The sequence below is a fragment of the Podospora pseudopauciseta genome, chromosome 4, assembly GCF_035222475.1.
Source record: "Podospora pseudopauciseta strain CBS 411.78 chromosome 4, whole genome shotgun sequence".
Taxonomy (NCBI): domain Eukaryota; kingdom Fungi; phylum Ascomycota; class Sordariomycetes; order Sordariales; family Podosporaceae; genus Podospora; species Podospora pseudopauciseta.
Window position 1 is genome coordinate 2,305,325 of NC_085894.1, and position 25,092 is coordinate 2,330,416.

Genomic DNA, 25,092 nt, shown 5'->3' on the forward strand with positions numbered 1-25,092 from the left:
ACGTCTGCCCCTCCATTTTATTCCTGTATGACAGATCAAGACCCATTTGGGTAATTGTTAAAGCAAAACGGGGTATCCGGTGTGGTCATGTCTACAATGTCAAAGACAACGTTGTGTAAAAATCGGCATGGATGCCCGAGACTGTATACGATCAACTGTAAGACCTACACATGCAACAATCAGTCTACAAAGAAAGAATATACGGTGCTTGTGTCATGACCAACCACGCTCGCGTAAATCCAGACCTCCTCTACTCCCCTCACCCTATCCAAGTTGTCTCTCTTTCAGTCTGCAAACTGTCAGCATGCTGCAACACTCACTTGCCCCCCTTTCACATCATAATCCCACACTCCAAATCCCATATCTTCATCAAATAAACAATACCATCATATTCATACCCCATAATCATACCATCCTAACTCATAACGTAATAATCCCTGATACCTATCCAGTACCGGATATTCCCCCCCTAGGTATTCAACTCCAAAACTCCATGCTTGCTTCAAACCTCCTTTTGATGCTCCCCAATCCAAGAGCAAGAAAAAGCAAAAAAAAAAAAAAAAAAAAAAAAAAAAAAAAAAAAAACCCAAAATCAAATGGGTATCGCGAGGCTCAAAGCCCATCCCCAACACCAAACCTCCTCCCCTTATCCAACTCCCCCTCCCTCTCCTCCGCCCTCAACCTCCCAACCCCATGCCTCCGTTCCAAATGATCATAATAATCCCCCCTCGACTCCCACACCCTCTCCGGCATCTTGCAGTCCCCATGATGACAGACATATCTCACCCCCAGCGCAAAACCCTCCCACCTCGTCGTCCTCGCCCTCTCCCTCCTTCTTTGAACCAGCCACCGGGCATACCTCGCAATCTGTTCCTTTTGCTCCTTGGAACTCAACCACTCCCGCGTGACCTCCTCAATCTCGCTCAAATAGTACTTCTTCCTCATCCCCAGCTTGACATCAGGCGCCTCAAACCGGTAATAAGTCTTGTACTTTTTCCCCCTTTCCTGATCCAAAAGACTCTCCCTCGAAGCGGTGGAGTTCGCAGAAAGAGGAGTAGACGCAGACGAGGTAAAAGCCCGAAGCTTCTCATAAAACCAGGCTTGGTGCTCGTCCGTCCCCAGGCTCAGCAACAAATCAATAGAGGGCTCGCCGTCGTCGAGCAGCGATGAGATTTCCTTCAGCACTTCAAGAGTAGGGTCGCGAATCTGCTTGCTGCCGTCCACAAACGACCCCGAGCCTAGCTTGAACGGCTTGAAGGAATACGACGACGGCGCCGTGATGGCCTTTGCGACTTCGGGAATCGAGACCAGACTGCCGGCGTCATCTTCCTCCTCTTCTTTGTACGTGCAGAAAGCGTATGGGCGGCGCGGTTGGTGACGCTCGACTTCGGTACACCACGCCAGGGTCTGACATTGAAAGGCATCCTTCCGGAAGCCGGTCGACTCATTCGAGGGGGTGGATGATCTCGAAGAGACCGGTGTTGGGAGAGTGGCAGCGACGGCGGTCTTGTTCCTGGTTGTAGAGCTGACGCTAAACTTGGCAAACGTATCGAAAAAGGCGCGGGTGCGCTTGGTCGGCCAGGTGCTCCGGCGATAGAGCAGTGGAAAGTCAATCGTGGCGCCGCCGGCAAGGTCCGTGGTGAGAGGTATGTTCTTGTTCTGGCGGTGGAATTCACTGATGCATTCATCGACGCTCTTCCCAAGCATTCCCAGCATGATGGCGATCAAACCTCCGACACTGGTACCCGCGATGTAGTCAAAGTAGTGGCACGGTAGATATTGATCTTCCCTGAAGACGTCTTCGGGGATTTGATCGCGGGGTATCCGCTCAGTCTGGGCGCTCGATGAGGCGCGCGGGTCAAGGTCTTGCTCAACCCGCGCAATCTCCTGCATCAGCGCCTGCAGAACTATCAGAGACGAGTACCCCTTGATACCGCCGCCGTCGAGGGTCAGAATAAGCTTTTTGGACCATGGCGTGGATGTGACATTAAGTTCGGGCGACTGGATACCGGCCCCGGAAGCGGAGCGGGCGCTGGTGACATCGCTGGTGGGGGAAGGTTTCGGGATGGCTATCGTGACGCGGTTCGCGGTCGGGACTCGACGTGCGGCCGGCCTGGTTCGGAGCGACGACACCTTTTTTGGTAACGGAGGACGTGGCTCGTCTTCCTCTTGAGGAGCGCTGACGACGTCTGTCATCTCGAGAGCGAAAGAGTCACACACTCTGTTCTTTGGTAGCTCGCGCTGTGGCAAGAGGTTGTTGAAGAAGTGGAAGATTGCTTCGGTAAGAAAAACAGTGGTATTTCAATGACGTTAGGCGGGCTGGGGAACGCCCAGGATGATTCTGGTGTGATTACCAAGGCATGGCCCGGCCTGCTGACACTCCCGGGCCAGCCTCAAACCAGCCACGCCGCGGTGGCTCCCACGCTTCCCACGCTCTCGTTCTGGAGGCCCTTGGCTGTTGGTTGTGTGTGTGGTCGTGTGTGGTCACTTCTGGACTCACCGGACAAGGTGTGCTCCGGTGTCCCGGTGCAAGCCGTGGCGAGGCTTGGCAAGGCTCAGATGTGTAGAGATGTCATTCGCCGCGAGAAGAGGGTCTCACGTGGGTGTGTTGTGCAGTAGTGATACTGGCGATGATATCGGAAACTGGCGGCTTGCTAAGAAGGCGTGTAGGTGACTCACGAAGTAGGTAAAGTCAGGTGAAGTGTTGACTGGGGAGACCTGCAGGAACGAGAAGAGCCTAGACGTACTCTTGTAATGTCGATAAAGCTGTGCTCAAAAATGCGAGTATGCAGTGTAACGCTGCTGTATACAGACTGACTCTGAGCAGTGCCTCGTTCAGGCAGATTGACAGTTTGAAATTCTTGGGGATCAAGATGCAGGAAACTGATTGGGCGCATTTCGACGACTGAATGAACGACCACAACAGCAGTTGCTAGCACCAGCAAATCAGCGCTGCTGCCTGAGCCAGTGGAGCAGGCCTGTCACTTCATCCCTTCAAGACGCATGCCTTCCTTTGATCTTTCAAAGCCTTTTTACTTTTGCTGGAGGCTTTTTTACTTTCCAAAGGCATTCTTGCTCTTTCCAAAGGCCTACCTTGCTTGGAAGGCATCGTCAACTGCAACCATGGAAGCCGCAGGGGGGATCATCTCCCTCACCTGGGACGTCTTCGACAGCACCATCAGAGGTGTGTACACGTTCATGACTCTTTAGTTGACTAACAAACACGCCTCTTTGGAATATTATAGGGGCCTGTTCGTCATGCAAATAGGCCTAAAACTATGAAGCTCAAGTGGCTTTGTATCATTGAAACACGTGGTTGGATAGCGTATAGATCTATTGGCATGACGACCAGGCCTTGTTTTCTCCAAACCACACGCGTCAGCAAAACTAACAAAGACCTAGTGTTCCGGTTCCTCACGGCCATGGTTGAGATGCCAAGAGACTGCGAGAAATATAGGCTGCAGTTGGTCATCGAATACAACCGCGTCCTGGCCTGGGGTAAGGCGGCCGGCCTCATCGATGTGCCCGAAGGCTCGACTCTGGGTACCGTACTGGGAGCCGAAGGTATCGAGCTTGCAGCTATACTCGCCCGTATACAGTGGCTGCTCTCTGAGTTCCGTGACTACAATGCCCGGTACGGCAATGAGCTCAACCCATACGTCTATGACGAGGATGGCAAGCAAATAGCAAAAGAAATTAGGGGCTTGGAGCGAGACGAGGAGAAGCGAGCGTCTATCGACGAAACGGATACAACCTCGGCCGCAGATGCCGACATTGTGAAGGATGTCTCGGCTTTGGCGGTGTCCTACGAAAAAGAGAAGAAGGAGCGCAGGCACCTCAAGGGAACCAACCATATCAGGGGCTTCCTCTCCAAGGCGGGTTACCACACCAAAGACATGCTCACCCACCCCGGCCGAGTGCGGTGGCTCGTCATGGACGGCGAGGAGTTCAAAAAGCTCCTCGAAGACCTCCACTTCCTTACCGAGCGTCTCCACGAGCTCATAAGAGACCACCGTGACAAGCGCATCGACGACATCACCGCAAAGACCTACCGGGAGATGATCCTTACCCGCAACGACATCCAAGACCTCCGCGACATGTTTGACGCCGTCTCCGGCCTTGTTGCCACCTCCTCCCGCAACCATGCCACCGCTGCCACCCTAAACAACAACGACAAAACCCTGCAAGACCTTGTCCAACTTAAAAAGCTCTCCCGCACTTCAGACGCCATCCTCTCCCAGCTCCACGACGACAACCAACCCCTCAAGCTCTCCTCCCTCTCCGACATCATCACAATCACGGTTCCCGAGTACACCCCCGCCACCCTCGACACCTCCTTCGGCTGGAACGAAGACGAAACCGCCCACCCCGAATACCTCCCCCGGCCCCGCGGCATCCTCACCACCCCCCACGGCGACATTCCAGTGTGGATAGAGTGGAAATCGATCGGGGCCTTCAAACCCAATTCCCTCCAAGACAAGCAATCCGCCCTTCGCACCGTCGCCCTGGCCGAGATGCTTCACCTCCCCAAGCCCGGCTCGCTACCCACCTGCGTCGGGTACTTTGACGACAGGGCTTACAACGACACGGAGCGGTACGCCTGGATATTCAAATTCCCCGAGGGCTCTGATTACGACACCCGGATTGTATCACTTTATTCCCTCCTCGGCAACAGGACCTACCGCCCGTCTCTGTCACAGCGGGTGGTCCTGGCAGAAAAACTTTGTTCTACCGTCCTCAACATTCATGCGGTCAACTGGTTGCACAAGGGGATATTCTCGGAAAATGTGCTTTTCTGCCTTGATGACGAGCGGGTGGCGTACGACCCTACCTCGCCCATCCTCTCGGGATTTGAGTTTTCTCGTCCCGACGGGACGGCTACGACGGCGAGGGATACGGATATTGTGTGGGATTTGTATCGGTGGCCGGGGATACAGCGGCAGCGGCCTACGGAGAGGAATTCGAAAAAGACATATGATCTTTATTCTCTGGGGTTGGTGTTGTTGGAGGTGGCGCACTGGGAGAAACTCCATGTTCTTATGGAGTTGGGGAAGGGGAGGAAAGCCAAGGTGGTCGAGGGCGAGGAGGAAAAGGGGTATCCCAATGTTAGTTTGGAGGAGAGCAAAAACGTGAGGGATTGGCTTTTGGGTGTCAGGAAAGAGGGGGCGCCGTTTGAGATTAACCCTCTGGCGGAGTTGGGGGGTTTGGTAGGGGAGAGGTACGCGAGGGTGGTGGAGAGGTGCTTGTGGGCTCATGGGGAGAGGGGGTTTGGTGTGGCGGATGGGCTGTTGGGTGTTGATGGGGGTTTGGTGTTGCAGGAGGCGTTTACCGAGGGGGTGGTGGAGGAGTTGAGGGGGATTAGGCTTTGAGGAAGGGGGTTTGGGAGATGATATGTTGCTGATTTGACGCCTTTTGCTGCGTAACTTATGGATTTGAAGATGATAGAAAGGAGCCTAGGTATGACTGACAGGCTTTTAAATATATGCGAAAGGGGCCTTTGAAGGTAGGCCATAGGCCAAGGGTATATATGTTTTTACCCAAATGAAGAAATCCACCACAAGGATAATAAATAACCTCCTCCATCAGGTAGATCAGAAACATACTCCAACACCTACCTATACAAGCACTTCATTCTTAAGTTCACACAAGTCTACATGAAACCCTCAAGACCAACGCCGAGGGCATGCTGAGATGTGAGTTCAGAGCTGCATAACTCTCAATCTGGGTTGAACCCAAAAGTATTTTGGAGCTGGACGCTAGCGAACAGCAAGTGTGCTACCAAGTCGTCATCGAAACTCCTAAGTTGCGCCGTCAGTGTCTTCTATTAGAACCAGTTCCTCAGACCTCTATAGAAGCTACTACCCACGCAAGCCCTCACCAATCTCGGATGCTCCCAACGTTTTCCAAACTCCTGCTCCAAGCTCCAAGTCAGCGAGTGGGTGCTAAGCTTTCACGCGTTTCACCACTCCCAAGCATAACAAACAACCCTTTCCCAACACCAGGTCTCATCTATCCATCACGAACCATCATCTCAAACAAACGTTGCATGTTTCCCTTATCAAACTACCAGCCCCACCCGCCAGCCAGGGGCCGGCTGTCAACACCCGGGGAGAAGCTCCGGCCGATGAAGGAAAGGGGGAGTGGGGGGGTCCACGGGATTGATTGACCGAACAAGGGGTGGAATGATCAGGAGGCGATGTAATCATCCCGAAGAAACCGTTAATGAGACTTGTATGCGAGAGACCTCAGATCGACATACCTTGGAGAACACCAAACATATGTGAGCATCTTGTTGGTGAGTCACCTGGAGAATATGCAACTTACAGTACAAAGTTAGCTTCTCGCCATCTTTTAGAATGCACTTCGTTATCAACCTCTTCCTATCCGGCCATACCGACAGAGCGAGGATGAGGCCGCTTATCTTGGCCAAGGGAGGTAGCTCCAGTTTATTCCCAGATCTCAACTTCATCTTGGTTCGGCTGATGGAACCGAGAAGGGAATTAAACCATTCTCCATATTGACAGCTGCTAGGCATCCACCGGACATCTTGTTCAGTATGAAAACGGACGTCATCAATACAGCTTCGGAGTGGCTTCGCTGCTGAATGGATATGGCGGATATTTCCGTGGGATTTACGGGGGAGATTCGTGCCTGTGAGAGAAAGACGTTGGGAAGAGAGGTCCAACGACTCGGGCAAACATTTGTGCCCGGCGTTTCAGAGCAACAATGTATCCTGTTGCAGAAAGAAACTCCCCGTTGCCCAACCTCTCCTCTTGCCTGGGAATCAACACCAGGAGGAAACCAGGCTTCGCACTATCACCCCCTGGACATAGGGTAAGCGGCGGAGCAGCCCCAAAGGAACCGGGCGGCGGCAGCCATCAAGCAATTGCATGCAGGCGACCGAAATTCACTGACCAATGCCAGCATTCGACCGCCCATTGTCGGTAGATATGAAACTCGAAGAAGCTGCACGACGCCTTTCTGCCTGCCTTGATGAGAGAAAAGGTTGGTCAACGTTTTCTGTAGCAAATGCTTCGTGTTGTTGAGCAACAAAAGCCCCCTGGACCGACGTCTGCGAAGCGAAGCGATGTGGACTGGGCGTCAGCCTGTCATGGCCCTGGCACACTTCATCACGCCCCCGGTCGCCGTCAGGGTCCAGGATCCACAGGGCTTGCGGGAGAAGCTTCAGAGAACGATGGTGGAAGCTTTTGATGAAGTGTCCAAGCGCCCGTCGTGAACGTGCCACATGAATTTCCACCCCCGCCCTTGGGATGCTCAGTTTTCTTCTCGTCTTCTTCTTGGACCAGCTTCACACCACTTTCCTACCATTTGTCAGTGAGCAGTCAGCAGATATACGTCAAAGGTGGAGTCATAGGACCTTCTGCCGGAGTAGCATCCGCCATGAGCGATTCAGATTCCAGACTGTGAAGCAAGCCGTCTGCCATCTTTGCATGCCACACACACGCAAAGAGAGCCCCTTCGGCTCTGCTCGTTAAAGGGACTGGCCAACAGCCAATAGAAGCCAAAGAGGGCCGTTCAGCTGTGCAAATCCTTGCCCTCTGAGCGAATGCATTGGCTTGGCGAGGGGGTGGTGCGGTGTGGTGCAGGAGGTTTGGAGGTGGTTGCATTTCCCAGACCTCCACCCCCGGCCCGCCAAGCGCTGAGCTGGCGGCTTGGAAGGCCAAAAGCATTCTAGAAGGATTCCAGAATCCTTCCCCAAGCAGCATAGCGTCAGCTTCAGGTGCCACTCCCCTGCTCACAACCGCGAGGGGGGGGTCCCACAGCGTCCCACCCCAAAGCAGGGGCTCCGAAATGGGCTGGCTGCCCATGCATTGACCATCGGCAACTCCACGAGCACAGTGTGTCCCTGGCGGCGTTATTCTTGGAAATCTCCAATTTCAAAAGACCATAACCAATCTCGCCGTTGCTTCCGGCACCGCTTCGATGTTTGTGAGCGAGCCCCCTTATCGAGGGACTTTCCTAGATGACTTGCAACTATGACCACCCTCCCCACATATGATATAAGGCAAGTCACCTGACCACACACCCAATCAGGCCAAGTTTGATTTTGAGCACTAGGCCCAACAGGGCGTTTGACAGGCACCGCAGCCCATATTTTTGAAGTTCGAGCATGAAGTTCACCACACAAGTCATAGTTTCAAAATTAAAGGCACGACACCACCACATAAGTATGTAAAAAGTGGTATGAATCTAAACATCGTTAATACTGGGAAAGCCAATTGCACTTGCATGCGTTTCAATAGCTTGTGGTGCGGGTGAGTCCCAATTGATTGATTGATTGATTGTTAGTGTGTGCGCGCCCGAGTAATTTGTGTAGTCTGATTGGCTATTTAATTGATCGCTGGGTGCAGGCAGGGTGGCCTGTGCTGCCAGTGGTGAGGTGGATGGTCCGAGTTGCAAGTCATCTAAGGAAGTCCCCATCGAGTTTTTCCCCCTCCTCCTGTTGGTGATCGCGATGAGGTGGCCGTCCCGAATTTCTGGATGCAGATCGTTGTCCTGGGGGACCGTTGCTCGGCTCGTCATGCCCTCTGATCCTTCCGGTTGGGTGCTCGATCAACAAAAAGCGTGCCTGACTGCAGCTCCCAACACTTCGGAGGAAGCCCCTGTTCGGATTCTGCCGTATCGTTGCTCGTGGGCCCTCTCCGTGTGTGTGCGGTGTAATGATCAAGCCCTTTACTGAACGGCCCGCTCTACGGTACCGGTAGATAAAGGTGACAAGATAATAAATGGCAAGTCGGCGCCGGCTGATTCCAGGGGACAAAGGAACCAGAATATCGAGGTTGCACGAAGCTTTTTCTTGTGTTGCCCACCACCGGGGGGCGATCGAAGGTTCTGAGGAAGCTTCTTCTTCTTTGCCGCTTTTGCTGTGGTTTCGCACTGATCGCCTTAGTATATCTGGTACCAGGGCCAACGTCAGAGGCCAGGGCTCTCAAGGCTGAGCGAGGTGGGATGCCGGGGTAGGGGAGCATCATCATTGACGAGTCCGAGCGCCCACCATGGCACAAATTACAACACCATAGCATTCTAGCTGACACGACCAGGTTGCGGGGAGCCGACGGGTTTGGCTCGAAGGCGGCCAGCTGAGGGAGTTGTGAGGGGGTGGAAGCGGTGGGCAGATGGTACCCTTTGGAGAGCGAGCAGCTTTTCCCGTCCCTGAATCGTCACGGCGCCGCCGTTTTGCCTCTGGGTTGGGTGTTGGGTAGGGTGTTTTTGTCAGTCTAAATGAGGGACATCCATCTCATTTCCAACTGTGGGCTGTATTGGGGCATCTGTTTTCCATCGAGACAGGTTTAATCGTCAATCTCAAAGGCATCGAATAGAATGACGGGAATCATGACTGAAAGGGGCCAGTGCAGGTGATCATTTTGCGTTGAAGCTTCGAGGGCTAGCGTGGTACATGATGTTCTGGTGGCACAGGCTGGGACAGCCGAAGTACCCTGCACGACCGGGACAAAATAAGGCGATTGCTACGCGGGCCTGGCAGCAGCCCACAGCGAACCCACCAGGAGCCCACCCTTGTGCTGTTCACCGTTCGTTTCAACTCGCCCCTGCACACTTCTCCAGCCTGGAAGTCCCCAATCCACGCAAGGATCCTCACCTGGGTGCCGAGCCACGTTATTTTCTTTTTGCCATTATTTTTTGATCCTGAACCCTCACCCTCTCTCTCTCCCGCCGTCAGAACCTCTGTCACGGGATCTTGTTGATCTGATCTGTCTTTCCTCCTTCTGTTCCATTCTCTCTCCCTCCACAAAAGGAACATCTCCCACATCTCATCTCGTCACATCAGATACGTCTTCAAACAAGATTCTCTGCGATCCCACACCTGTCAAGCCACCTCACGGTACGTAACCAAAGCAACCGCCCAACACACGGATCTCATAAACACCAGTGCTGAGGTGGAGGGGACGTGCTGCCACCAAACCACACGACGCCTCAACCCACCGCCATTGTTTCCTCTCGCCGGTGCTTGTGCTTCTGCTGGTGCTGGTGCTGGTGCTGGAGAGATGGGAGCATTGGTCTCTGGTCGCGCTCGGCTTTTCTCCCACTTTTTCTTCTCTTGAACTCGACATGTTCAAGATGGCGATCCCACCTCGAGCTCCCCCCGTTGTACAAAACACCTCATCTGTTGGATCATTTGGCTTTGCGTTACACTTCTTGTTGCGTTGTGATTTGAAGAAGCTGACAGTTGGTTGGCATACTGCAGGTCCGTTTGACGACGGCTCCCTCCCTCCGACGACTTACTTTTTTGTCCCTACCGCGCCATTGACGACTTCTTTGAAGGCTGCGGACAGGCATCCGGTAGCTCTTTGGCATAGCGAGGGGGTGAATTGTGACTGGTCATCGCAAATTCAGGCGAGATTCTGACATCAAGGTGCCAATACCTTGCTCCGTACCTTAGCTGGGTGATTCAGATCGGGACCCACTGGAGCAAGGAGCGATAGACGTGGAATTTCTTTCCAGCCAGACCGCAGTCCGCACCGCAGCTCTTTCCACAACAGAAATTTCCGTCGCGGCCGGCTGTAGACCTTTTTTTTCTTTTTTTTTTCCCCTTCACACAACAAAAAACAAGAGCAGACCGGAATCCGAATCCTCCTGCCCGCGCCACATCCCATCCCATCGTCGTGGTGCAGTTACCAGACAGTGGCGCAAGTCGAGCAGTCGAGCAGCAGTCGAGCGACGTAATCCCAACCGACCCCAAAGTTTAAGTCACTACCGCGTTGTGGCCAAGGCGCGTTTGCAGTTCCTCTGCTCAGCAACAAAAGCCCACACTTGAACCGTGCACCTGAACCGTGCCTTCACCACCCTCGCAAGCGACATCAAGCGGCCATCACCAGCTGTCGGTGCCGCCATATATCGGGAATAAAGGCATCAAGATTCGTCTTTTTTTGACGTGTCAGCCTCCGTCAGCCTCATCCTGAGGATTCAACTGAGGTAAGAAAAATTCTGCGCGAGCCGACCCCGCACGGGTTTTCCTCCAAAAATCCTTGTCCTCGCCGTTCCATCTCATGGCCCGCCGCCTACACCCGAACCTTTGTGCCCATCGTTTGATTCAACGTAACCTCTGGGGTCGCAGAGTAAATAAGAACCTACCCATGTCGTGGCTTGCCTATCGGAAATCGCGCGTTTGTCGCGACCTCGTCTTCTTTGATAGGCAGCCTTGTCACCTGTTTCGAGTCGCCTCACCGCCTCTAGTTCGTCACGAGTTTTGCTGACCGTTAAAGCTAGACTCTTGACCCTTGAACCCACAGGGCAAACATGTCACAATCTCCATCAGCCTCTGGTGCGATGGGAATTGGCAGTGTGCTGAACAATAAAGGTGCCGCCGCCGCCCAAGCTCTCCAACAAGCCGGAGCCATGCCTGTCGACCAGCAAGTCCAGCAACAGCTTCAGCAGCAAGTTCAACAGGTCCAACAGGTCCAACAGCAAGTCCAGCAGCAGGCCCAACAGGTCCAGCAGGCTCAACAGCTTCAACAGGCCCAGCAACCGCTTCAACAGGTTCAGCAGCAGGTTCAACAACAAGTTCAGCAGCAGCAGCAACACCAACAAGGTCAGACCATTCCACAGCAGGTTCCCATGAACAGACCAAACTCGCCGCATGGTTCCGAGAATTCGGGATACACATATCCCTCCCCAACCGCGATGGGGGGCGCGCCATTGCCGCCCGCGAACATGGCCCCTGCGCCTATGGGCATTCCCATGCAACAAACCATGCAGCAGCCCATGCCACAGTCCATGATTCCTGTCATGCACCCCGGGTTCAAGACCGAACCTACTCCCGCTCCTCAGCAACCGCCCCCAAAGGCGTACCCCTGCCAGACGTGTGGGAAGGGCTTTGCCAGGCGGAGCGATCTTGCGCGCCATGGTGAGTAACAACCCATGTGAGTTGAGACAAGGCTTGCTTACTGACGATGTTTGAACAGAGCGCATTCACAGCGGAATCCGTCCCCACGTTTGCGATTACCCGGGATGTGGGAAACAGTTCATCCAGCGATCTGCCCTGACCGTCCACCAACGTGTGCATACCGGCGAGAAACCCCACCAGTGCGAGCGTTGCGGAAAGCCCTTCAGTGACAGCAGCTCTCTCGCGCGTCATCGTCGAATTCACTCGGGGAAGCGACCATACAAGTGCCCTTATGTTGACTGCCAAAAGACCTTTACGCGCCGTACAACCTTGACCAGGCATCAGAACCACCACACCGGGACAGTGGAAGACTCGCAGCGGGCTCGCAACGAGGCTCTGGCGCAAGGCTCCAACACCGCCTTGGCCGCCGCTGCTATTAGGAACAAGCGCGGGGATAGCGAACAGGCGTCCAACCAGGAGTCGCCCATCACGACACCCTCTCCCGCTCAGCGTCCCATGTCCATGTCTCCCAACGAAGATCTCGCCAACATCAACAACATGCAGCAGTATCTGACCAACACCTCGCTCCCACCGCACATTCGTGGTGATGTCCACGGAGGAAGTCCCGTTTCTACTGCCTCCTCTGGTTACAATAACGGGATGCGTCCCACCTCGCACCCAAGCGGCGGGTATGCTCCCCCCCCGCCTTTGGAGCCCAGTCTCGATCAGTTTCAGCAAGGCCCCGGTAGCGCGAGTGGCAGCCCTCACATTGGCAGTGTCGGCTGGGCTTCCCCCGGTCCTGTTGGGTCCCCTACCGAGAGCCACGGCCAGGGTGCGTCGGTCTATCCGGACCCCGAACCATCGTATCAGAACACGGCTCAGATGGGCCAGATATACTATGCCAGCGCTGCGACACAGGGTCGTCGGCCCGGGAGCACGGAGCCAGGACAGCGGCCAAGTGAGATGTGGACGGGTCAGTAGGTCGAAGCCCACCACAATCCCACTCGACCGGATACCAGCTCGTCCGAGACCGCCTCCCCCGAAACTGCTTTTACCCCCTCCGCCTCGCTCTCGGAGCTTGATGCTTATTATGGGCATCCTGTCAAGGTGGAAACTGATGGGGACACCGGTGCGGGACTTGACCCGGCTCACTGGGACTATCAGTAACAGCCTGTTCTGAAGCGACAGCTCAGGACTTTGGGCCTTGTGGATGACTACCAGACCGCTCGGCCCACCCTATCTCAACTCTACTGGCTCACGAGCCGTACCTAATAACTTGCCGACGTATATCTGGACTGGATTGGCAAAATCTTCTTATACGGGTGTGCATGCGTCACAGGAGGGCTGGGAGGCTTGTTATATCTCTGTGTGTTTTTATAATAAAGACGGTCAGGACCGGCGTGAACTACTTTAATCATAGCGGGCGGGCTTTATTCAACTGCTCTTCTTTTCGGCTTGCTTTGGGGTGGTTGGCACTTTTCCTTTTCTCTCTCTCGGGGACCCATTAGGCAGGCCAGCAACAAACACAAGGCCGATCACGAATGCAACACAAAGTTTCTCTCTTTCTCCATCGGTTTTTCTTCTTTCTTTTTTCTCTCTCGCTATTAGACTGGTATCACGAAATGGATTGGTTTGTCTTTTATTATCCTGTCAGTTTTATGGCGCTCAGTCATGTGGTTTTCTCCAGCGGAAAGGGGGAAAAGTCAAAATGGGGTGAGAAAGAAATGGGGTCTGTGTGTGTGTGTGTGTGTGTGTGTGTGTGTGTGTGTGGGTGGGTAGGTGGGTGGGTGTATTTATAGTGTGCAACGAACACGGTAGCATGCGAATAAAATTGTGGGGTTTTGTTTTGAGGGTTGAATAGAGGTGTTTGATAATGTGCTGTGATGTGTGTTTATATGTGATTTCCTGTGCCGTATTATCGGGCTCTTTTATGTGTCCAAAACATACTGCCTCGTGCTCGACCGGCAATGATATCCAAGCCTCTGTCTCTCCCCTTTAGGTTCTAATCAGCCAAACCCGAAACACCAAAACTCCCGTGCCCCATATACATGTGTATATATACACCTCGTCAAATCTACAATCTTCCCCCCCTTTTATGCTCGTCATACATGATCTAGTACGTCTCTGGCAAGTCGGAAAAGCTAGGAATCTTGCTCAAATCGCAGTTGAACTCCCTCTCGTAGGCCTTTTGGGGCAGGACACCGGCCGCCATGCCCTTTTTGTAGCTCCATTGCGCTCTGTTTATACTGTCAGTCAGCATCACCACCCCCTTTTCGTCCGAGAGAGAGAAAAAAAAACTTACGCGTCCTCCGTATCCCAAACCCAATAAAACCACCCCCACCCCTTTTCGAACGAATCCATCTGCGCCTCCGCAAACATTCTCAAAAACCTTTTGTACCCATCACTCCACCTCTCCGGACCCGCATTCGCCTCCTCACAGCTACACGTCCTGTCCAGCGCAGGACACCTCGGCCTCACGTCCTTCGGCCTCGTCCCCCCCGGCCCGAGTGTGCCAGTCCAGCGGTTCCCCCAACCGACGTTTGTCAAATGCTTCGCGCAGTCAGTATCCGCCTGGCTCCACTCGGCCACGAGAGTAGGTCCAAACCCCGTTGATCTATCCATGCTCTCCCTCGTCTGCCGTGCCCACCCCTCGCACGCAAACCGTATCTTCTGGGAGTGGTTGTACGCGATCTGTTCTTCGTTAAAAATGACATATTGATGCACATCCAGTGCCGCGTTGGGGAGGGACTGAAGTTCGCCCTGCCAGTTCCCCAGCCCTCTGAACCCGTCCCCAAAGACGAGAATGACGTCCTCGGGGATGCCGTTTTTTCTGATCGTGGAACTGGCTTGGGCTGTCCACTCTAGCACGGCGGGAACGCTGAGCTCTGTCATCTTTGGCTCGTTGGCGAGGCCGTAGTGGGAGATTACATTGCGGTAGCGAGGCTGGGAGAAAAATCGACTGAGCCGGTCGTGGAATTCGAGGGATCGCCTTGCGTTGAGGTCGCCTTCTGTTCCGTTTAGCCAGTTGATTGCCCCCAACCGACCGGAGTGATTCCACCCGTTCTGCGACCCTGGTAGCCCGTGCGGGTCGAGGTTCACGCGCAGGCCGTACTTGCGGCAGTATTCGATTGCGCGGAGGAGATACCGCCAGCTGGTCCGGAAGAGGTAGGGGTCGCCTTCGTAAGTCTGGACTGCCCAGTAGGAAAAAGGGATGCGGACGTGGTCGAGCCCTGCGGCGGCGATGTCGCGGAAGGTGGACTCTGTCACGAAACTGGCGTAGTGGGCTTCCAGCACGGAAGCGCAGCGGGAGGCGAGGTAGGAGCAGAGGGTGTACTCGTCTACGATGCCGAAGCGGGAGTCATAGTCAAAAAGGCTGGGGGTGATGAACGGTTCGAGTGACAGCCAGCCGCCTACGTTGACGCCTCGGGCGGGGCGTTTGGTGTAGTCGCCCCAGGGTTTGTTTAGCGGGGGGACCTTGTCGTTTGCGCGGGCGGAGTCGTCCCAGGAGGTGAACAGCCCCATGAGGGGGAGGTCGCCGACGGTTTCGGCTGTGTAGGTTAGGTTGAAGTCGTCGGTGGAGGCCCAGACGAAGGGGTTGAGGTAGGAGGGGGCGTCTTTGGGGATGCTGTCGGGGGATATAGACCCCAGGTTACTCTTCCCACCGCCTCCTCCTCCTCCGCTGCCGTCGTCACGTTTGTTTTCGTCTTTGCCCGAGTTGGGGACCACCACCGCGGCAACGATGATGATGATGATCAAGAGGACGGTGCAAACTCCAATTAGCCACCAGAGCTTCTTCTTCTGCTTGTACCACGGCCGGGGCTTCCCTCTCCAAAGCTCAGATTCTGTTTCCTGGGGTTTCGCGCGGAGCATGCTGTCTTCACTGCTGACACCAAAGTTCATCCCCATAAACCCACCGCCGCGGAGGCCTGAGCGGTGCGGTTTGCGGCTCTGGACATTTTCGATACCCTCTTCCAGCTGAGCCCCGCTGACGACTCGCCTCCCGCCTTTGGTGGTGCGGTCCCGCTCGTATCGTTCGCCGGAGGGTCCCGCTACGCTGATCACCTTGGGAGCCAGCCCCCCCCCTCCCCCATCAACCTTTTCGTACCCCTTCCGCCCCCTCCTCCTTTCCCGTTCAGGCGGCTCACCGCTCTCATAGCCTCCCTGCCCAACACTCTCATAACCAGCAGCTCTGCTCCTTTCCCTCGTCCTCGCTGCTCGCCTGGCAGCCCTCCTTGCCTCTCGCTCAGCATCCTCGCTGTCTTCCGGCGGCGCAAATCTTCCTTTCCCTCTCGACCTCTCCCACTCCAACGCCAAATCCCTCGCGTTTCTAATTTCCGGTTCTGGTGCCGGGGCGCGTGATGACCTCCTCCTCTGCTCCGGCTGCCGCGAAGTAGGTCGCGATCGCGACTTTGCCTTGTCTTTCGCATTGGCTTTATTCAACTGCGCCAATGCCGCTGCTGATAGTCCCTGGGAGGAAGATGGCGCATCGGATTCATTCCCTCCTCCTGCCCCACGTGGCGTGCTGGTGGGTCGTCTACTTTGACTCCTGCGCTTGCGACGACGTTCCTCCCTTTCGGCGTCAGTTTCGCGATCTCCATCTCCATCTCGGTCGTGTTTGGCGGAGGAGCGGTTGCGGTGGTGTCCGTGGTGGGTGCTCCTGCGACGTTCCCCGCGGGCTTCGCGGTCGGTGGAGGGATCGCGGGGCATTTTGCTGTGGTGGTGCTGGTGGTTAGGCGGTCAAGAAAATGGCATTCCGGCGGTGTGTGTACAGATTCAATTGACGATGTTGGAATACAAACGAGACAAAAAGTAGACACATTATTTTTTTTTTCTTTTTTTCGCGCGCTCAAATGTGAAATCGGTTTCATGCCCAGGAGCCCAGCATCCAAAAAACCTGGCATCAGGATCCCACTACGACTGGATGCGACGCTTGTGTGCGCTCCTCCCCAGCCCACATCCAAGGCGCAGCCCAGCCCAGCCCGGCCCAGCCCAGCTTCCTAAACGCTAATTGTTATAAAGATGGCTTGATAGTTGGCTGGGTAACCTTATCCTTACTTGTCTACACAAAGGGGATTGGTTGAGTGAGGCTCCGCCTGGGCGCCAATGCTACGTCATTGGTTTACTTCTGAGAGATTGGATCGCGTGTGAGCTTCGATCGAATTGGGGGGTCTTCCACCCCGATGGGAATCCAACTTCAGCGCGTCAATTGCCTCCAACCGGAGCTTTTTGATAATCGGTCCAAATGATGATGCTCCAGTACCTGAGCGTGGGCCCTCGGGAAAACGGGCTAGCGTGCTGTCGAACACCCTCCAGTGCCTACCGGCCGGTACCTAAATTGCCCTGCAGCGTGTCACGTCCGTGCGGCAGCTCCCCCCCAAAAGGCGGGGACCCCGCGAAAAGGACAGGCCTGGTGGGCTGGGCGGTGGCAGCCAAAGCCGCCGCAAGCCGACACACCCGTCACCTCCTCCTCCTCATGACCTCCTGTTTTACACAGATGGCTATGTTGATTTGCATCTGTTCTCTCACAATGCGACTGAGCTTATTCCCAACATAGTCCTCTCCATCTGCTTGTGTGTCTTTTTTGTTGATAAACTCACCTAACCAACCATGAGGGGCCCATCCGCCTTATCGCTATCGCGGGCACTTACACGCCGCCCTCATCATCTTCATCATCATCATCATCGCGCGCTATTCACCACCCGCGGACAACAACAACTAGCCGCTCTCTTGACCTCTTCTCCTCTGAACACACCAAAAAGAACCTATTCAACCCACCCCCCAAACGCCAAACTCAACCTTCCCACCGATTACTCCACCACCCCCCTCCTCTGCCACACCACCACCACAGCCCTCACCAACCCCGAGCTCCCCCCCGAAACCCGCAACGGCACCACCAAGCGCATGAACCTCTTCCAAGCCGTCAACGACGCCCTCGCCACCGCCCTCGCAGAAGACGAATCAGTCCTCATCTTTGGCGAGGACGTCGCCTTTGGGGGTGTCTTCCGCTGCACCGGCAAGCTCGCCGAGACGTACGGCGCAGACCGCGTGTTCAACACCCCCTTGACAGAACAAGGAATCATGGGTTTCGCCATCGGGGCCGCGGCCGAGGGGATGAGGCCCGTGGCCGAGATTCAGTTTGCCGATTACGTCTACCCTGCTTTTGACCAGCTTGTCAACGAGGCGGCCAAGTACCGGTATCGCGACGGGGCGTGCGGGAGGAGCGCGGGAGGGTTGACGGTACGAATGCCTTGCGGAGGTGTGGGACATGGGGCGTTGTATCATTCCCAGAGTCCGGAAAGTTTGTTTACGCATATTCCTGGGTTGAGGGTGGTTATGCCGCGGTCGCCGTTGCAGGCAAAGGGGTTGTTGCTTGCGGCGATACGGAGCAATGATCCGGTTGTTTTTATGGAGCCAAAGATTTTGTACCGGGCGGCGGTGGAGCAGGTGCCTGCGGGGAGTTATGAGCTGCCGCTGTCGAAGGCGGAGGTGTTGAAGAAGGGGGATGATGTGACGGTTGTGAGTTATGGGCAGCCGTTGTACAAGTGCATGGCTGCGTTGGAGCAGGTGGAGAGGGATCTTGGGGTGGGGGTGGAGTTGATTGATTTGAGGACGATCTACCCTTGGGATAAGGAGACGGTGCTCAAGAGCGTGAGGAAGACGGGACGGTGCGTGGTGGTGCACGAGGCGATGGTGAATGCGGGTGTGGGAGCCGAGGTGGCGGCGGTGATTCAGGAGGATGCCGAGACGTTTGTGAGGTTGGAGGCGCCGGTTGCGAGGGTGGCTGGGTGGAGTATTCATACGCCGTTGTCGTACGAGCAGTTTAATGCTCCGGATGTTGCTAGTAAGTTGACTCTGACGAAGTTGAAAGAGGAAAGCTGACATTGTTACCTAGGGATATATGATAATATCAAGAAGGTGCTGGGATTCTGAGGTGGATATTGAGCCTGGAGGGTGAAGCATAGGGAGCAAGCGTGGCGTTGGGCGTGTGGCCATTGAAAGGCCGTGATGTGTATATATATCTGTGGTAGGTAGATCTAGAGGTCTTTGGTTAGTGACATATGACGACGAAGGAAAACCATGAAATAAAGTCTCGATATCAAAAGCATGGAGGGTCATCTCAAAATGGAGCCTGCCACTTGTCTGGCGGCAGGCAACATCCCTGGTCTTGGCGGCCGGCGCATTTTCCACAGCGTGCCCCGCATCTTTGGGGTTTCATCAAACTGCCAGCCAGCAGTGCCAGCTTGCTTGCCCAGGGGCCCGCCGACTGACGACGACTTGCTTGCTTTCCATCATTTCGACTGCAGTAAAGCATTTGACGACGATTCTCGCCTGCAAGAGCTTCGTCTTTGGCCAAGCTTCGATTGGTGATTCACAGACACAGTCATGTCCTCCAACACGGCCATCATCTCCTCCTTTGTGGAGGGAGCTCCGCCAGGAGAGGTGAGTACCTCGATGCCCAACCCCCCACGTCAGCTGTATTCCGTTGCTAACGATTGTGTTGAATACATGTAGCTCGCAAATGTTATCGAAGGCATGTCTTTTCTTCTGCACTCCTCTCTTGCTACAGCCGGTCCCCGAACTCCCGATTCTACCGAAACGAGCGACACCTTCTTCTGCCCTTGATCTACACCCATGTTGGTCCAGAACGACTCGACTAACTGTGCGAGTAGACATCAAAGCTATCACCGGTCCAGACCCCAACCTCATCAAGAACCTCTCTCCTGCGTTCCAAAAGTACAACGAAGAGCAGTTCATCACCGCGAAGCTCCCGGGTGGAAGCAGCCAGGTGATCATCAGCGAGTTTAGCGCGCTGGGGGAGGGGAGGTACTTTGATTCGGAGAGCCAGAGCTCGTTTGAGTTTGATCACTCGACGGGCAAGGCGGCGAATGTGCAGAGTCATGTTCTGGAGGGGGAGCAAGCCTCGTTGGTGTGAGTACTCTTGGGTTGGAGAGGGGAGGGGATGGGTGCTGATGTGTGGTGATGATTAGGAAATCAACCCTCAGCACTGTGGGCACCTACGTCAAGGAGCACTACCCCAACGCTGCGTACGGGGCTTACCCGATCGAGAATGACACCAAGGTCGCGGTGGTGATTGTGGCTAATAAGTATAGTCCTCATAACTTTTGGTATGGCCCTCTCAGCCCCCCAATCCCCTTACGGCACGGCATGCTAACAGAAGGAATAGGAACGGCCGCTGGCGCTCGTTTTACATTTATGATCCCTCGTCAAACTCCTTGGAGGGATCCATCAAGGTTGATGTGCACTATTATGAGGATGGAAACGTGAGGCTGCTGACGGACAAGAAGGTGAGTGCTTCTGTGTCTGCCGGCCGGGCTGCGGATGGGATCGCGAGGGAGATTTCCACGGCGGAGAAGAAGTACCAGGAGGATCTGAACAGGAGTTTTACGCAGCTGAGTGAGGGGGCGTTTAAGGCGCTGAGGAGGCAGTTGCCGGTGACGAGGCAGAAGATTGAGTGGGACAAGGTGGCCAGTTATAGGTTGGGGCAGGATATTGGGGGGGGTTCTGTGAGGAGATAGGGGTGTTGTTGATATGAGCGAGCGTGGTGCCTACAAGTGTCCAGAGCAATAATGTATGTCTCTTTGAAAGAGAACACATGTCGATATTCACATGAATGAGGGAAAGAGGAGGGGTCAAGATCAGACGGTTATCAAGGTGCATGTCCCCTCCCGAATGAGAAGGCTGGTAGGTGTGAGGGGGGTGGGGTTGTTGTAGGGAGCTCCCGCCCACTCTGCCCCGACATGATGCCCGATAAGCCCCGACTCAAGGCCGTTTCACTCGCAGATTTTCGGATAACGGTGACCGCCAGGCATGCTCGCATCCAGATGCCGCAGCAGCTCGTGCATATTTATTATATGACCGATTGATCAATTGCTGTTTTCAACAACCTGGGAGACTGGCCAAGTTTGCAGCGAAGAGCCCAGTTTTCGGCCCCAATTTTCCTTACTCGGGGTTTCGTGGATATCGTTGTTCCGAATCGAACGAGCCCGGGGGCCGGCGAATCAGAGGAGGCGTTGCATAATTTTGACCTCTTCCGATTGGCTGCTGAGGTATCTGGGGGGCTGTCAAGCGCAAATCTGTTGATGGTCCCCCGTCCAGGGTTTCTGGGGAGCTGCCTGTTGTTGAAGCAGGGCCCAGTGGCACAGTGCCGTCTGTCGTGTCCGGTCTTGTTGAGAAACGTGGGAGATTTCTCCATAGCCGGAGCCGAGACTTTGGGACTTTTTCTTTCCCTTCTTCTTCTTCTTCTTCACCCCCCCTTTTCCACCACACAAACAGCGTCTCCGGACTACTGCCAGCCTCTATTGCTTTGCGTACTTGAGCCTCTCGTTTGTAAGTTTGCAACTGCCCCGGGTTCAATTGCACTTTCCCTGTGTTGCGCGACCGATTACCCCAAAGTGTGGCGCTTATCGGTGTATCTTTTGCTGACCGAAAGCTGTTCTTTTTTTGGGTGCTTTTTGATAGAACACATCCATCACCGACAAATCAACCCAACCCACGCACGATCAGTCAAAATGGCCCTCCAGGAGCTCACTTACCAGGATGTTGCTGAGCACAACACCAAGAAGGACCTCTATGTTGTGATCCACGACAAGATCTACGACATCACCAAGTTCGTTGATGAGCACCCGTAAGTTTTGACCCAAAGAGTAGATCGCGTCTTATCGAGATCGGACTCCGCTCCCCCCCTCTTCTCCCCGCATGGACAGATGCAGGTTTCCGCAAACAAGCACAGAATGGTTGACAATGGATGATATATAGTGGTGGCGAGGAGGTCCTTCTCGATGTTGCCGGTCAGGATTCCACCGAGGCTTTCGAGGATGTTGGTCACAGTGACGAGGCCCGCGAGGCTCTTGAGCCCCTTCTTGTCGGTACTCTGAAGCGCAACGTGAGTTTATACCCCTGTGCTCTTGTATCGGCGTGATAACCCGAACTGGATTGCTGACGCGATTTTTCTACAGCCCGGCGACCCCAAGCCCAAGACTCCCCTCCCCGGTGCCGTCTCTCCTGCCGCCAACAACTCCAGCGCCGGTCTCGGCGTCGGTCTCTACGCCGTCGTCCTTCTCGGCGGTCTCGTTGCTTTCGGTGCCTACCAGTACCTCCAGCAACAACAGAACCAGCAGGCTTAAGTAACTACGGCCACGGAAAAAAATGGTTCAACACTGGGGGCGTTCTTTTTTTTGTTTTTTTTTTTTTTTTTGCTGGGTTTGACATGACAAGACACGAGACGGGAAAAAATGGGGAGGTACAGGCAAGGAGTTTCAGGGTCAGGGTCTGGGATCCTTCCTTTGTGCCATTTGGGAGCGGGTGAGATGGGGGTCCACACCGCTTTCCAGCCGCTGCCCAACACACAAGAGGTCGAGATGCGATCCACATCCTGAAAGGGTGATGGTGGTGATGGTGGTGGTGGGGGGAGGAGCGTGGCATTGCATATCTTTGCAATAACACTCTGCTTTTTTCCCAGACCGGGATTCGATTCAACACGTACACAGGACACAAAACGAAATGTGAATGCGTTGGCGGGTTTCGTGGACGATGAATGATATATCGGGGTGTGTGATGTTGTTATTATCTTTTCTATATTGCAAGCGAGAAGGGGGCAACAAGCAGGCAAGCAAGCTATCTCTTTGGTGGTCTGGAGGCATTGCAATGCTGGCTGGAATTGGGCACATAGTTTAATAGACTTGTAATTTTGAATCTTTTGTTTCGTCTGATGTGTTGAGGCGTTGTTGGTTGAAACCCGTATATCGAGGCTGGGTTCGATAAGCGACGGTGGAATTCCACTCTGAAGTTTGACACATCTTGGCCTTTTGTTTTTTGTTTTTGTTTTTGGATACATCTTGCAATCTCGGAGAGCTGCTTGAAGCAACAAGAGCATCGTTGTACTTGGAGTGAATATAATAGATAATCAGGAAAATAAATTGTGGCCTGCTTCGTTCTGCCGGTCGTCTGTCTCCCTCCAGCTGGCAACCACAAAGCGCCCGCCTGCCTGGCTCTCAGCCTCAATTCGCTTTCAGCGCAGCCGCACCAAAAGTTTCCGCTTTACAACCCCGGTCGCCTCTTTTCAGCGCCGCAACCTCCGTCATTCTTTTTCGACCTCTTCTTCCTGCGACAAACTTAACCTTTGCAAAACCTCGACAACAAACCCCATCGCCACTCTCACAAATCAACCCACCAAACCGAACCCCCTCCCCGAGATAATTGCACAACAGTAGATCAATCACCATGTCGCGCCTCGACCGCGAAGCCGACGCCTTCCGCGCCTCCATGGCCGCGGCAGCCTCCAAGCTCACGGGCACCACTGGCACCTCGGCCATGTCCTCGGCCGTCAAGCGCAACCTCGCACCCCCCTCGCCATCCCCCTCTGTCGGATCAACCACCTCGGCGGCGGTGGGCACCCCCTCCCGCCGCGACCGCGAGCTCCCCGGCGCGAACATTGTGTACTCGCAACCCGCCGTCACGGGAACAGGCGACAGCGTCATCTCCCAAATGGCCTACGCCGTCACCTGGCTTAGGGGCAAGGACGAGCCGCAGACCTACCACGACGTCCTCTCGTACCTCAGCGCCACGAGCCGGTCAGATTCAGAGCAGGAGTTTTTTGTGGAACAGATGCGTCGCCATCCGCAGATTCAATGGATCCCGGACCCGAATCTGAGCGAGCAGACGTGGAAGACGGGGACGTATATCCACCGACCCACCATCCCCAACGTGAGGAACAAGACGCAGTTGATTGCGTACCTGCAAAAGAAAACCGATGCGTCTGGGGTGAGCGTCAAGGACTTGAAGGACGGCTGGCCGGATTGCGAGCCGGCGATTACGGAGCTCGAGAGGGAGCATAAGGTGCTGGTGATTAGAGCCAAGAAGGACGGGGCGGCGAGGATGGTTTGGCTGGACGATCCGAGTTTGTTTCACGAGGTGGAGCCGGATCTGGTGAGGGCGTGGAGCAGGGTTGAGCTGCCGGCGCTGGATGTCATTGCGCAGAAGCTGATACAGGCGGGGCAGAAGCCGGCGAGTGAGGATCCAAGGTTGAAGGCGGAGAAGATGCCGAAGGTGGAGAAGAAGAAGAAGAGGGCGGCGAGGAAGGGGACTAAGAGCACGAATACGCATATGGAGCATTTGTTGAAGGATTATAGTCACATGAAGAGGTAGATGGGGGCTCTGGGTAGGCTGGGAAGATGTGTGTGTGTTGGGGGGGAAGAGGTGGAGTGGGGAAAGGGGGTATATCAAGCATTGGGATGGCGTTTTGTGGATTTGGGGCTTGGTTTTTGGGAGGCATGATTAGATTTTTTTTTTTTTCAGGAGGGGGGGTTATGACTTTCAGAATGGGGCACATACTAGATGGGGGGACGGGACGACAAGACCGGGAGATGAACGACAATGGGGACGAAAAATTGATATGAGAAGGGAGGGGGATGGGGGATGGAACATTGCATTAAGCGTTTGGCGTTGGGGGGACTCGATATATATTTTACGACAGACAAAAAAAAAAGTCTACAGTGTTTTTTTTTTTTGTATCAGGAGAGATGCTGTTTTGGAGGTTGGGGGAGCCGTTGCTATTATCAAGGGCGGATTTGGTAGAGGGCAGGATAGCGATAGTAACCAAATGAGGCTTTATGCCACAATCATGGTTCTTGGTGGTATTAGTGCTCGTGAGTCCAGCTTTCAATGGCGGGACTCCCATGTCGAATCAAAGCTAGTTGTCTTGCTTGGGGAGAGCGGGCAACACAAGTTATGTCTTGTCTTCAAGACAAGTTGTAAGAACAAGGGTTAATCACTCGCCGTCATTGTGGGAGGTGTTTATGTAACACCTCTCGACTCGAATTGCGTATTTGTCGTGATCAGTAATCATGATGTTGGAGCCCGCCTTGCCGACCTAGAAAGTGGAGACGGATTGAATGGGTAGCGGCAGGTTTTTTCTGTCTTTGTTTCTGCTGCGTATAGCAGTTACGAGAAAACCCTTACGGCTTTGGACAGAGAGAAAGTATGGGGCGAGAGTGAGGCGGCGCGTGGTTGCCGAGGTCGGGCAGTGGGTGAAGGTAGGTAGCGTAGGGCTGGAAGTGGAAGGGGGCTATGGACCCGGACTCCCTTGATGCAAGTGGTGTGCGTCTCCTGGTATTTGATTGAGGTGGTGGATGGGAGGTGGTGGGCACGTGGGAGGTCTCGGGGGTGGTTGTTCTTGTTTTCCTTTCATTCTTTCTTGATTTGGTTGATTT

The 25,092-nt window shown here is 54.5% G+C and overlaps 8 protein-coding genes across 8 annotated transcripts; 6 read left to right on the plus strand and 2 right to left on the minus strand.

Moving 5' to 3' along the window:
• Positions 1–612: 612 nt before the first annotated feature.
• Positions 613–2,196, minus strand: QC763_408880 (uncharacterized protein; the record flags this gene model as incomplete). Its single annotated transcript, XM_062912516.1, has 1 exon — positions 613–2,196. One exon carries the CDS (start codon positions 2,194–2,196, stop codon positions 613–615), a length of 1,584 nt encoding a protein of 527 aa, XP_062765839.1.
• Positions 2,197–2,678: 482 nt separating this feature from the next.
• QC763_408870 (uncharacterized protein) lies at positions 2,679–5,566 on the plus strand. The gene is made up of 2 exons (XM_062912515.1): positions 2,679–3,184; positions 3,403–5,566. Exons 1-2 carry the CDS (start codon positions 3,004–3,006, stop codon positions 5,367–5,369), a joined length of 2,148 nt encoding a protein of 715 aa, XP_062765840.1. The 5' UTR covers positions 2,679–3,003; the 3' UTR covers positions 5,370–5,566.
• Positions 5,567–9,521: 3,955 nt separating this feature from the next.
• QC763_408860 (uncharacterized protein) lies at positions 9,522–13,721 on the plus strand. The gene is given in 6 exon segments (XM_062912514.1): positions 9,522–9,862; positions 10,226–10,953; positions 11,248–11,427; positions 11,437–11,884; positions 11,943–13,606; positions 13,643–13,721. Coding segments are annotated over 3 exon segments (1,500 nt in total). The 5' UTR covers positions 9,522–9,862; positions 10,226–10,953; positions 11,248–11,277; the 3' UTR covers positions 12,845–13,606; positions 13,643–13,721.
• Positions 13,696–19,252, minus strand: QC763_408850 (uncharacterized protein). Its single transcript, XM_062912513.1, has 2 exons — positions 14,166–19,252; positions 13,696–14,100 (listed from the first exon to the last, which is right to left on the minus strand). Exons 1-2 carry the CDS (start codon positions 16,568–16,570, stop codon positions 13,977–13,979), a joined length of 2,529 nt encoding a protein of 842 aa, XP_062765842.1. The 5' UTR covers positions 16,571–19,252; the 3' UTR covers positions 13,696–13,976.
• On the plus strand, positions 16,986–18,793 carry QC763_408840 (uncharacterized protein; the record flags this gene model as incomplete). The annotated part of the gene is made up of 2 exons (XM_062912512.1): positions 16,986–18,704; positions 18,756–18,793. Exons 1-2 carry the CDS (start codon positions 17,471–17,473, stop codon positions 18,791–18,793), a joined length of 1,272 nt encoding a protein of 423 aa, XP_062765843.1. The 5' UTR covers positions 16,986–17,470.
• On the plus strand, positions 19,247–20,400 carry CAP1 (F-actin-capping protein subunit alpha; the record flags this gene model as incomplete). Its single annotated transcript, XM_062912511.1, has 4 exons — positions 19,247–19,303; positions 19,395–19,792; positions 19,852–19,989; positions 20,049–20,400. 4 exons carry the CDS (start codon positions 19,247–19,249, stop codon positions 20,398–20,400), a joined length of 945 nt encoding a protein of 314 aa, XP_062765844.1.
• A 993-nt stretch (positions 20,401–21,393) lies between these two features.
• Positions 21,394–22,686, plus strand: QC763_408820 (uncharacterized protein; the record flags this gene model as incomplete). The annotated part of the gene is made up of 3 exons (XM_062912510.1): positions 21,394–21,509; positions 21,641–21,767; positions 21,841–22,686. 3 exons carry the CDS (start codon positions 21,394–21,396, stop codon positions 22,006–22,008), a joined length of 411 nt encoding a protein of 136 aa, XP_062765845.1. The 3' UTR covers positions 22,009–22,686.
• A 418-nt stretch (positions 22,687–23,104) lies between these two features.
• On the plus strand, positions 23,105–24,028 carry tfa2 (transcription factor TFIIE beta subunit, TFIIEB, Tfa2; the record flags this gene model as incomplete). The annotated part of the gene is made up of 1 exon (XM_062912509.1): positions 23,105–24,028. The coding sequence occupies one exon, from the start codon at positions 23,105–23,107 to the stop codon at positions 24,026–24,028; it is 924 nt and encodes a 307-aa protein (XP_062765846.1).
• Between the last annotated feature and the right edge of the window lie 1,064 nt (positions 24,029–25,092).